We start from the raw sequence: 11845 nt of genomic DNA on the forward strand, positions 1-11845 counted from the left end.
TTGTGGCCCAATTTTATGGCGGTAGGAAGAATAGTAGTGGGCTAGTATAAAAATTTTGGTGAAGCCCAATAATTTGTTGGTAATTTTTTTTTTTAAATAAATAAATAGTATTTAAATAATATCAGGTGTAAAAAAAATGTACCTTAACATCAAACAAAATAAACTATTACAACTAATAAGCTTATATGCTTAAGTCATACATGTTAATGGGTTCTATTTATTGAACACGAACACAACACAACACATTTGAGTTAGTTGTGTCAACTCAAATATAACACAAACCCGTTAAGTCTTAACCCATAACCTGTTAACTTCATGGCATGTCGTGTTCGCAGGACATTTTGGGCTTTGTCACTCCTAAAAAAAATTCACACGAAATAACATTTAAAGTTCTTAGGCTAAATTTATCTCTGAATTTTTAAAGTCCCATCCCAGAGTTTGAGCTTGCCAGTTTGTTTTAAATTTACATAGCATTCTACATTTCTAGTGAGTAGCGACACAACATGGCAAAATCTCATAAAGTGAACAAAAATAAATAACTGTATTGCTCAACATTATTTGGTGATCCCAAAGTATTTATTGCGCAGTGTACAACAATTGCAGAAGCATTATTTTCTTATATCAAAATAGAGCTGTGACTTAATAATTAATGTAGGAGCTTGAAGTAGAGCTGTGACTCAATACCTATAAAGAATATACAGTGTCACAACCAGTTTATTATGGAGCAGATATAGCAGAAAATCCTTCAGGTAGCGGCGGGGGGTTGAATTCTAAGCCTTCTTCCTTATGCTCAAGTAACAATCATCAAGAATGACATATTCTATCAAGTAGTGGTTTATAAATCAAAACATATCCGACTAATCAATCCGTTCAAGATTGTATAACACCATATCCTCCAGAGCTAATCGAAAGGCACTCTCTGGAAGACATTGGAGATTTTGGATCGCAAGATCAGCCTTCTCTTTAGCTAATTCTTGTGCTCTCTCAATGCCCCCACAACTTTTAACCAGTTCAATGGCCTCATTAAGGGAACCAGGCTCACTGAATTCAGATTCAATTATATCCCTCAGTTTTGGTTCTTTCTCCAGTGCAAAAATTACAGGTGCAGTGAGATTCCCATTCACAAGGTCACTACCTGCTGGCTTCCCCAGCTGCTCTGCTGACTGTGTAAAATCCAATATGTCATCTACTACTTGAAAGGCCAGACCAAGATTCTTGCCATATTCATACATTTTCTGAGTAATAGTGCTGTCAACCCCACTAAAAACAGCTGCTCCTTTGGTGCTAGCAGCTATTAAGGAGGCTGTTTTATAGTAGCTCTTGAGCAAATACTCCTCAAGTTTAAGGTCACAATCAAACAAGCTAGACGCCTGCTTTATTTCACCACTTGCAAAATCTTTAATAACCTGCAATGGAGTAATAAAATAAATGACATGTAAACTAGATGTTTTGAATATCTAACTCGTGCCCTCACTTTTAGCGTGAATGGAAATCATTCAGATAACACTTTAGGGCATGTTTGGTACATGTGTTTAAACATATGTTTTCAGTTTTTAAATAATATTACACGTATTTTCACACTTTTTCACCCGCACGTATTTCCAAAAAAAAAAACTGAAAACTGTTGTTTAAATACATATACCTAACGGGCCCTTAGTATGCATCAAAGGTGGATTATGGATGGTTCTTGCAACTGAAAATGGTTGGAATTTACCTGGCTTATAAGCTTAATGACTTCAAGGTTTTCAAGATTTGCTAGATACCATGAGGACTGTGCAAACATAAAGTCCCCAGCCAGCACTGCCACTCTTGTACCATACATTTGATGAACAGTTTCCTGCCCTGAAAATATGCATCTTACATATTGAGTTATAGGGAATCTAATAGAGAAGGGGAAAGCAGAGGATCAGGGAGTGTGGGGGAGGGGGGGGGGGGTGTTAAGGGTGGAAAAACAAACTAAGTCACAAACAGCAAAGTACTGGAAACCAGGTCTGCCACGATGAGGTGGGGGACGCTAGCTGTTCACAACATTTATTGTTAAAAAATTCAGTAGATCTTATTCCAAGTAATTCTTCGATTTTTTAAGCTAATTTTGAGTTTCCCAGCATCCTGAACATGAATACTCTTTTCCAATGTAGTAGGATCATTTCGAAATTTATGAATTGATCACATTCGGCTTTATGTTAACATTTCCGATGATGGCCCCTTTTCTGTAGTAACTCTCATCCAGAGGACTGATCTTTTGCAAGAAAAACTAGTAACCACACCACAAAGAGAATACATATTCAAATTGATTCATGATGAAGACACAACATAGGAGATGCTAATGAACCGAGACAATGAGAAGAGTCGTGATGGTTTATGAGCTTAATCTGGAAAATGATACTGTCAGTGCAACTCCATGTACAGCACTATCTAGAAATTTCCTATAGTAGACAGAAATTAAGGGAGGACAGAAAGGCAAGTTCATATTGTATGGTAGACCTTTTATGTAGTAGATTTCATGGACATATATAGCTGGAAATGAACAGGGTTGCCATTAACCCAGAGAGAGAGAACAAAGATGAAAAAAAAAAAAAAAAAGTCAAATTGCTACATGTGCTTCTGATACCTAAAAAAGCAGGTACACTTGAAGTGAACGATTATAGGTCTATTAGTCTTGTGGGTAGTATTGAGAAAATTCTGATCAAACTATTGGCAAATATATTGAGGGGGATATTGGTAGAGATTGTGTCAGACACAGAATTCATTTATTCAAGGCAGACAAGTATTTGACTCTGTTCTTATAGTTAATGAAATGGATACCATATGAAAAATCTGGAAGCCCAATGCAAACTTAATGTGGAAGGCTTATGACCATTCCAATTGGGACTTTTTGATTTATTTGTTACAATGTTGTGGCTTCGGGGAAAAGTGGAGGAAGTGGATAGTTTTTTGTGTATCCAATCAATTATTTTCTCCTGGTGAAGCACACCTTTATTGGTTTTTTCACTAGTAATAGACATCAAGGGATTTGCTTTCCCCTTTATTGTTTGTGGTGATTATGGAAGCCTTTTGTAGGATGATAACTGTTTCAACCATTTGAATGGTTTCTCCACTGATAACTCAAGTGGTGAAACAATGGTGATATCCCATCTCATTTTTTTCCGATGACACTCATCTTTTATGAGGCAAATTCTACCCCACTTCGTTATTCAAGTATAAGGATTAATTTAAGTAAATCTAAAATAGTGCCAGTAGGATAGATAATAAATATTGAATAATTGGCAAGCAATCTTGGATGCTGTGTCTCATCTCTCCCGATGAAATGCTTGGGTTTACCTTTGGGAGCTCATTTGAAGGCAAAGCATATATGGGGACTTCATTCTATAAAGAAAGCATAAGAGATTGACTAGTTAGAAGAATTGTATCTAGAAAAATGAGGTAGATTCACTTTAATAAAAAAAATATGTTATCTAACCTACCAACATATTTTCTTATCTCTTTTCCCATTGTATGTAGGAGTGGCAAGAAGAGAAAAAAAATTAAAGGAATTTCCCCTAGGGTGGATTGGGTTGGAATATTTTTTACCCATCAATTTGCAATGGCAGACTGGAGATTAAGAAGCTAATTCTTTTTCTTTTTTCTTTTTTCTTTTTTGATGACAAGAAACTCCCTCAAGGTATGGGCCAGTGGAACCACCCGAGGGGTAAACCCCTTATGCCTACACACCTCCACTGGGCAGGCATCAGGTAATCACGAAACGCCTCAACTAAGAGTTGAACCAGAGACTTCCGGGTTTACAGTTAGTCCAGGTGCTCCCTTCCCAGATGGGGACAAGCTAAATCTTTTAATTAAGTTTTATTGGGAAAGGGGCTATGGTGATAAATGTTAGAAGAAAAAACATTGTGGAGGAGGGTGATAGATTTAAAGTATGGCACTAGTTGGAGGAGCTGATTTTGGGCAAGGTTAGAGGGCCATAAGAGTGGGATTGTGGAAGCATATTTGTAAAGGATAGGAGAGCTTTTCAAATTTTATCAGATATGATAGTGATGGGCTCTAAAATTCGCTTTTGGCTTGATTTCAGAAATGGAGAGACTACTATAGAGAAGAGTAATCCTAATCTTTTTAGAATTCCAAGGGGCAGAGATGATAGAGTGGCAGATTAAATAGAGGCCAGAAATTGTTACTTTGATTGGAATCCCTTTTTTTTCATAAGTAGTTTTATAGGAATCCTATATGTATTTGAGTGGTGCATGATTGGGAGGTAGATTCTATGGCAAAGCTATTGGAAGACATAAACACAATAAAGTTTCAATGTGGGGAGTAAGATAAAATGGAATGGATCCCTTCAAAAAAGCAAGGTTTCCAAGTGAAGAGCTACTACAAAAAATTGAGGGAAAGAGGAGGAAAGTATTTTCCTTAGAAAAGGATTTGGAAAGTTCGTTCACCTTCAAGAGTGACATTCTTCTCATGGTGTGTGGCACTAGGGAAGACTTTGCCAACAGATAACCTAAGGAAGTGAGAGAAAATTATCATAGATTGGTGTTTTATGTGTAAGAGCAATGGAGAAGATACAGCTTATGTTTTCTTACATTATGCAGTGGCTCAGGAGTTGTGGTCATTGGTTTTTTGCTTGTTTGGTGTCTCCTAGGTAATTCCTCATTCTGTGGAGGAGTTCTCGTGTTGAAAGGCACCTTTTAGTCAGAGGATTAATGGGGCGATTGGAGAGTTTTTCCTTTATGTTTAATGTGGTGTCTTTGGAATGCTCGTTACTATGAGGGAAAAGAGTTTAATGTGGCAAAATTGAAACTCATATTTTTGAAGACCTTATATGAATGGACTTCAACCCAAGGATTTAAATTCTGTTCTGTTCCGGTGCTTAATCTGGTGCACTTACCCCCTTGCTCCGTTTCAGTCTTAATTCTAATCTATTCCGGATGGTTCCGGTGTTCCAAATGAATTCCGGCCATTCCGGTCTTTAAATTCTAGACTACTCCGGATGTTCTGGAATGTGTTGGATTTTTTAAAACATTTTAGCCCAAATTCATCATTTGACTCATTTTATTCCCATATCATATTTTAAATTTTATGTTAGTTAATTAGATATGATAAAATATGAAGTTATAAAGAAGTGTGTGTGTGTGTGCGCGCGCGTATCCGGTGTGTAATCCCAAAACGATGCACCGAAGCACACTGGTACCTGAATATTCCGTTCCAATTGTCAATCCGGAACGGAATTCAAAACCTTGCTTTCAACCGCTCATACTTCTTCTATTGCGGACTTTCTTCCTAGATATCAAAAGCTTTCACTGATTCTTTATTCTATTATTCTTTTTTAAAATTTTATTTCTGTTTTGGCTTCTCCTTGTATACTTCCCATGTACTAGGTTGCATACCTCAGCCTTTTTTATAATGACCTTTTTATCTGTCAAAAGAAGGAAATTTGCCCTCCTAGAGCTTGTCAAAAAATTAGATTAATCCTCTGCTCAATTCAATGAGCATTTATCCAAACTATTTTAAAGGACAGCTACTCCATCTATTTTGCCCTTTCAGGACTCTTGTTCATAAAGTGTAACAATAATCTTGTGACCACCTATAGTACCCTACTTTATTTGGGCCAGGGAACAACTATAATGGAAGATCAGATTCAAATCATGAAGAGCAGAGGTAACTTTTATTTCTTTTATGAATGCTTTCAGTGAATTATATGAAAGAGTACATGATGATAGAGCATGCATTCCTCAGCCTCCTTCAATTATCATCCTAATATCGCCAAAAAAGCATGCAGTAACCATACCTGTTATAATTGCTAAACTAGCCCAAATCTTATTTCATAGGTGACCAAATTCGCGATGATATGGCTTCTATATGATTTAAGAAGTGAGTTTCATGTAAAGATGCAAAGGCATACCTCTCCGCATGTTACTGTCATCCAGTACATCATCATGTATTAAACTTGCAGTATGAATCATCTCAATGATCTCTGCCAAACGACGATGCTCCATGGTAAGTTCCCTAGAGGAAAGCAGTACTAAATTACACCTCTATTTCTTCAACGTAATATAGGACAATGTGTTTTGGGAAGGAATAAATGAATAATACTCACATTAAGCCAGCTAGTTCTGCTGTTGCTCTTGACACTAAGAACACCAAAGCTGGTCTCATCCTCTTCCCCCCAGCACCAAATATTTGCTCTGCTGCAGACATCAGAACTGGGTTTTCTGCACCAACAATCTACCATGGAATTTTCATTAGATAAAATACAAGATAATAGATATTACAATGGTTGCAGATAATTTAGTCAGATTTTGACAAGAGAAAGCAGTCAGAAGATGATAAGCATAGAGAATCAAGTACCCCTTGTTACTTATTTACATTAAACTGCCCTTCACGTGAATGAGTTTTATCTACTGTATATGGAATTTTGAAGATAAAAATGAAAAAGAAAATTTCAGAGCCTGGTGTAGCCAAGAGATGATGTATTCTACAAATGAGACTACTGCAATGCTCTTGCTAAATCAACAAGGACTAAGTTAGAAATTTGTCATTCCAATAGCACATTATTGAACGCTCTTGAATTGTAACATGTCTACCTCAATAATCACCATTTTCAAACTGCAGGTCAAAGGGAATATGAAACAATAAACTTTATACCACCATTCCATCATTCAAAGGTTTGTCTTCATATAAAATTTAATAACAATAACATCAACAACAACAATAATGCAAAATCCAAGATAATATTCAAAGATTAAAAGACTAAGGAAAGAAGAATCTCCTATTGTTATTGTTGGGATAGCAGAAGCTCTAACACTACTTGTGCTATAACACTCATACATTCGAACAAATAACAACAAAGTCAAATAAAGAACAACAAGCACACAGACAAAAATTTATGTGGTTTAGCAAACTACTTACCTCCACACACACACACACACAGAGACAAACAGACAGACAGACAAACAGAGATCACAGACAAACAGAGATCACATCCACTATACTAGATAAGGATTACAACACTCAACCTCTAAATCGCTCATCTGGAGAACTCTCTATTTTCCATTACCTTCACCGCTAATGTTGCACACACATGGATATCTTTCAACCCCAAATGATATATAAAGCTACAATAAGAAGAAACCCATTCAATGTTCTTCTAAGAGTTTCTCCTCTCCGTATATGACACTTGGACTAGAGCCACCAAACCATTTACAATATTCACTGTACATGAGGGTCCAACTTCTAATCTTCAATCAACAAGGATTATAACATTACTTCTTTAACAAGGAACAAACTTTCCTTCCATATCAACCAAAAAAGAGGTAATTAAATCAACTTTAATTTCACACCAAGAAAGCCCAAATGCTTGACCAAGTCAAAATTAGGAATTCAAGCCAATTTCCAAGAGTTCTTTTGGGTTTATTAATTCTTCTACTTTCTTCTAACAATAGATATTATAATTTAACATTAATGTTACATCAGTAAGAGCATTCTTGTTTTTAATTTTTACTACTTGAAAGCGGCATTACCTGAAAAAATTAAACAAAAACTTAACCTCTAACATTGGTTAAGCAATTAAGAGTTAAACCAACACAGCATTGTGCTACATCAACAATCATGCTCATTTGACAAGGAAATACAAATACAAATCAGCCTAATCTTTATGTCCCATATGACTAAGAACGTCTAAATTGGTTGTACAGTAGGTCAGTGACACTAAGAATGTCAAGAAACAAATTCTTTTCTAAAGAATTTCTTTCACTGTAACACCAATATCTATGAAGATGCTCAAAGCACTTAATTATATGAAAATGTTTTTGCTTCATTTACTTATTCACTTAAAAACTCTTCTTTTACTCAATCAAAAGAAAATCCAAATCAAAGTTATGAAACTTGATCTTAAGCAGGCCATGTCTTTATAATTGTAAAGATTGCATGCCAAAGGAATGAATTATGTTCAAAATCTACGAATGAACAGATTTGTCTTCTATGCCTGTGGCAAAGTAAAACCAAAAGAGGCCAACAGGACAAAATCATTCACAATTGTATCAGAAAATAAGCAGCCAAATTTTCCAGTCAGGGGCATCCCAAAAATTAAGGTAATTCCCTGCCTAGGGGAAGTATTAAAATCACTTGATAAAGGTATCTATCTTCCTGTGCTTGGAGCCCAAAGAACGATAATGGTTCTTCCTAAAACCATGTCACACTTTGGTTTTTAATGAATTAAAAGGTTTTAGGTTATGGGATGCTCAGAATAAAAGGGAAGGATTTAGAACGTAACAGAGAGAAACATGCCTCTAGGAGACATGCATCCTGGTTTACAGGGGTTTTTCTTCCCCTTTTTTCGTCTATCAGTCTACTGAAAAATCCTTGGATACAAATTTCTTCTTAAATTGAAGACTACTTTCATGGCAAGCATAATTGGGAACTGTCAGGAGAAATATGAATTTTTGTGGTTCGAAGGAGGAAACCGCAGTGATTTGGAACTCTGTCTAAATACATTAGGTATTTAGAGATGTCTATATCATGTTTAAATGATCACCTTCACATGATTGGACTTGGGTCAAGGAGGACACAGACCAAATATAAAAGTAGAGACAGAGTACTGATTGTTTTTTAATCTTATAGGCAGAGTACCGACCAGAGAGAACAAGAAATACACCGACAGGGCAGAGAAACTGAAAAGTCATGACCACAAGTGTAAAAGCATTGACAAGTTAGTAAACATTAAAAATATCATTTAACCAAATGGAGAGGATCACTGAGAAGTGTAGACTACCTTGTGAAATCTAGGACAAGCATTAAGCAAAAGCTATTTATGGAGATTTTTTGGAATGAATATGATAAAATTCAAGGTTGAAAACAATATGAGAGTTCTGGTTACCAGTATTAGATCTATCAATTGAAGTGTAATAACATCTGAATCCATAAATTACAGTATTATGCTCAGGTGGCCCATCACTGTCACAATATATGCAGCAGCGAGGCTGCTAGAGAGACTTTAAAGCCACAAGGACGACATAATTTGTCGATAGAACTAATAGGCTACATTAATCATGACCCAGTTAGCAAGCAACGTAGCAATGTGCCATCATTTATAATGGAGTGGCAAGTTAATTGTGACCCAGCTAGCAAGCAATTTTCCATCATTTATAATGGAGTGGTAAGTTCTGTGGGCCAATGAGGCTAGGACCAAAGCCTGAGAAGCAAACCATTATAGTTCCATGCTTGCCTGATGACCATATCTATTTCTAACGAGGAACATGAAGACTCAGGAGTACCCAAATTGCATTAAAAAATGAAATAACAAGCCCAATTCTTTTAACCAATGACACATAATTACATTAGACCAACTAATCAAGATCCTTGAAAGAGTGAGTTCATGAGCTTAACCTTAAAAAAAAAGGAATAAGAAGTGGAAATTTTCTTGGATCTCTATTTTGAGATGGTAAAAGATATATATAAAATGAAATGAGTTAAACTGGAAAGACTGGAATGAAATTCATGCTGCCTATCCCCAGAAAAATTAAGGTTTTGGACCTTGTGTGATTTTGCAATGTTGTGAGCAGTCCACTGGATTGCAACCATTTCTACTAAAGACTGGCCCAGAATTAGTGCACAAGGATTCTTGTTCTATAAGCAGAAAGAACGTCAAGTCATTTGTGACTATAGCACATACCATATTCCTTCAATCATTTCAGAAGCTCATATCTAATAACTTGAGGACTTTGTCAATTGAAAAGGTAAGATACGGAGTCCGATATATGGAATGCTTCTTCATGTCAACAATTGGCATGATAAATAGTCATGAAGGTGAAGTAATGGATATTACAGTAATATACAGTTTAGATACCTGTATGCTAGTCACCTATGCATAATATATAAGAAGCAAAATGCAGTATGGTTTAGGAAATAATTACAAAGTTATAGTTTCTGACATTCTTTATAATTTTATTGTGGTATAACTAGTCATCATGAAATTACTTGTAAAAGTTTCAGTTTTTCACTACCAACAATAGAGGAATTATTACAAAGTTATCGCCGCCTTCTTAGTCTTATGTCACATAATGAAAATAATGCTCAATGCCAGACAGTGTACCTAACTTTTAGGACAAAAACTTACACAAACTCACAGGCACGAGTGATTCATTACCTTCACAAACATATCCTCAGCAAACTATATCCCAATCCAGAAACAGTGACGAATCAGATGAAAAAAGAATAAAATTGCGTACAACATTCACTGATGAAAAAAGAAAATGTTGATAATACAATCTGGTATTCCAAAATGGTTTCATAAGTAAAAATAACCACAATTCGTTGACTTCTTAAATGTTCGCAATAAATAGAAAATGGTTAAATTCAGCCAGGATTAATCACCAAACCATCAATTACCATCAAACATTCAGCGAGAATGACAACATGCTTAAGAAAAGCATATTGAATAAGGAAATTCTAAACCAAAAAACACATAAAGTTTATAGCACCATCCAACTGGAGGAATTCACAAGGGAGTACTCACAGACTGAAGATTTTGGTTCAGAGTCTGAAGGTCATCAGCGACCAATTCAAACAAATTTTTCAATGAAATGGGGCATCTTGACTCTTTCTTCAAATCCAACAATGGTGGAACACCTTGAGCTACCTCTGTGTTGGTGCAACAAAAATAAACCAAAAACCATATATCATTCCTAGTATTAATTATAGCGCACACACATAACATTAAGGATCCATAATATATCAATCCAAACTATTGTTTAACACAAAACTTACTACCACTAAGCAAGGTCGCAGGAGTCTTCGTTGAAGACACTCTACACAAAGCTATGCCCCGCCGCCTGTCAACCAGTTTTCTACTACTAGAACTGGACTTTGCATAATTCCTTACTGAAGAGCGGCAAAAGGAAGCATTGGAAGAGCAGCCACAAGCATATAAATCAAAGACAGTTTTTGTAAAACCAAAATCAAGATTGTGGCATGTCATTGACATCATTCTAAGTCTGGCCCAGAAGGGAAAACCACCAAATCTCACTCTCAAATGAAAAACCCAGGTGCAATATATGCTTTTAATTTCCCATATACCCAACCCCAAGTCACTGGTACTGGCTGGACCCAGAAAAATATGGAACAAAAAATAAAATAAAATAAAAACCAAAGCCAAAACTAATGAGGAGATTTTGAAAATGGGGGTATTTTGGGGGAGGGAAGGGAAGTAAGTGGTAGCAGTAGTAGTAGACAGTAAACAGTACACAGTACACACGTGAGATGTAAGTTCAAGTTGTTTACATTGAGTGGATCCAAAGAGCCCACATGGTACCAATGTATTTGTTTTTCTTATCAGTTGGGATTGGGAGTTAAAAGGAGTTGGAGGTGAAAAAAATAATAATAATTTTAATATATAAACCGACAGAACAGAGAGTTGGAGGTGACACACACTGCATATTGCATTAAGGGTTGTCTCAGAGTGGTATAAATATGTAATTTTTATTTATTTAATTATAGGTCTTATTAATTAAATTTATGATGAAATGAATAATTTATGTGAAATGATAAAATAAATATTTATAATACTTTAAGAATATTTAAAAATAATAATATTCAATAATTTTTCGCATAAGACAGACATCATCAGTTAAGGACCAATATAAATAAATAAAAGAGATATATAGTGTAATAATAATTAGAGGCTAAAAAAGATCTGGAATGCATTTTCCATTTGAAGCTCTGCCCTTATCCATTCCTCCTTCCCAAAAATTAGTAACAACTCCTATCCCTCTATAGATCTGTGGGTCAAATTCCTTTTTAGTAACATCAGTTGGTAATTGGTTGGTGGTCAAATGGGAACCAACCAAATCATATTCAT

General features: G+C 35.6%; 1 protein-coding gene across 2 annotated transcripts; it reads right to left on the bottom strand.

The window, feature by feature from the left end:
* Nucleotides 1-522: 522 nt before the first annotated feature.
* Nucleotides 523-11234, bottom strand: LOC142640730 (solanesyl diphosphate synthase 1, chloroplastic-like). 2 transcript variants are annotated; one of them, XM_075814956.1, is made up of 6 exons: nucleotides 10756-11234; nucleotides 10505-10629; nucleotides 6089-6216; nucleotides 5894-5997; nucleotides 1715-1842; nucleotides 523-1406 (listed from the first exon to the last, which is right to left on the bottom strand). In XM_075814956.1, exons 1-6 carry the CDS (start codon nucleotides 10973-10975, stop codon nucleotides 858-860), a joined length of 1254 nt encoding a protein of 417 aa, XP_075671071.1. In that variant the 5' UTR covers nucleotides 10976-11234; the 3' UTR covers nucleotides 523-857. The 2 variants fall into 2 exon arrangements, with proteins under 2 accessions (XP_075671071.1, XP_075671072.1); XM_075814957.1 differs by having other exon boundaries at nucleotides 10759-11121.
* Nucleotides 11235-11845: the final 611 nt, after the last annotated feature.

The sequence above is a fragment of the Castanea sativa genome, chromosome 6, assembly GCF_040712315.1.
Source record: "Castanea sativa cultivar Marrone di Chiusa Pesio chromosome 6, ASM4071231v1".
Classification (NCBI taxonomy): domain Eukaryota; kingdom Viridiplantae; phylum Streptophyta; class Magnoliopsida; order Fagales; family Fagaceae; genus Castanea; species Castanea sativa.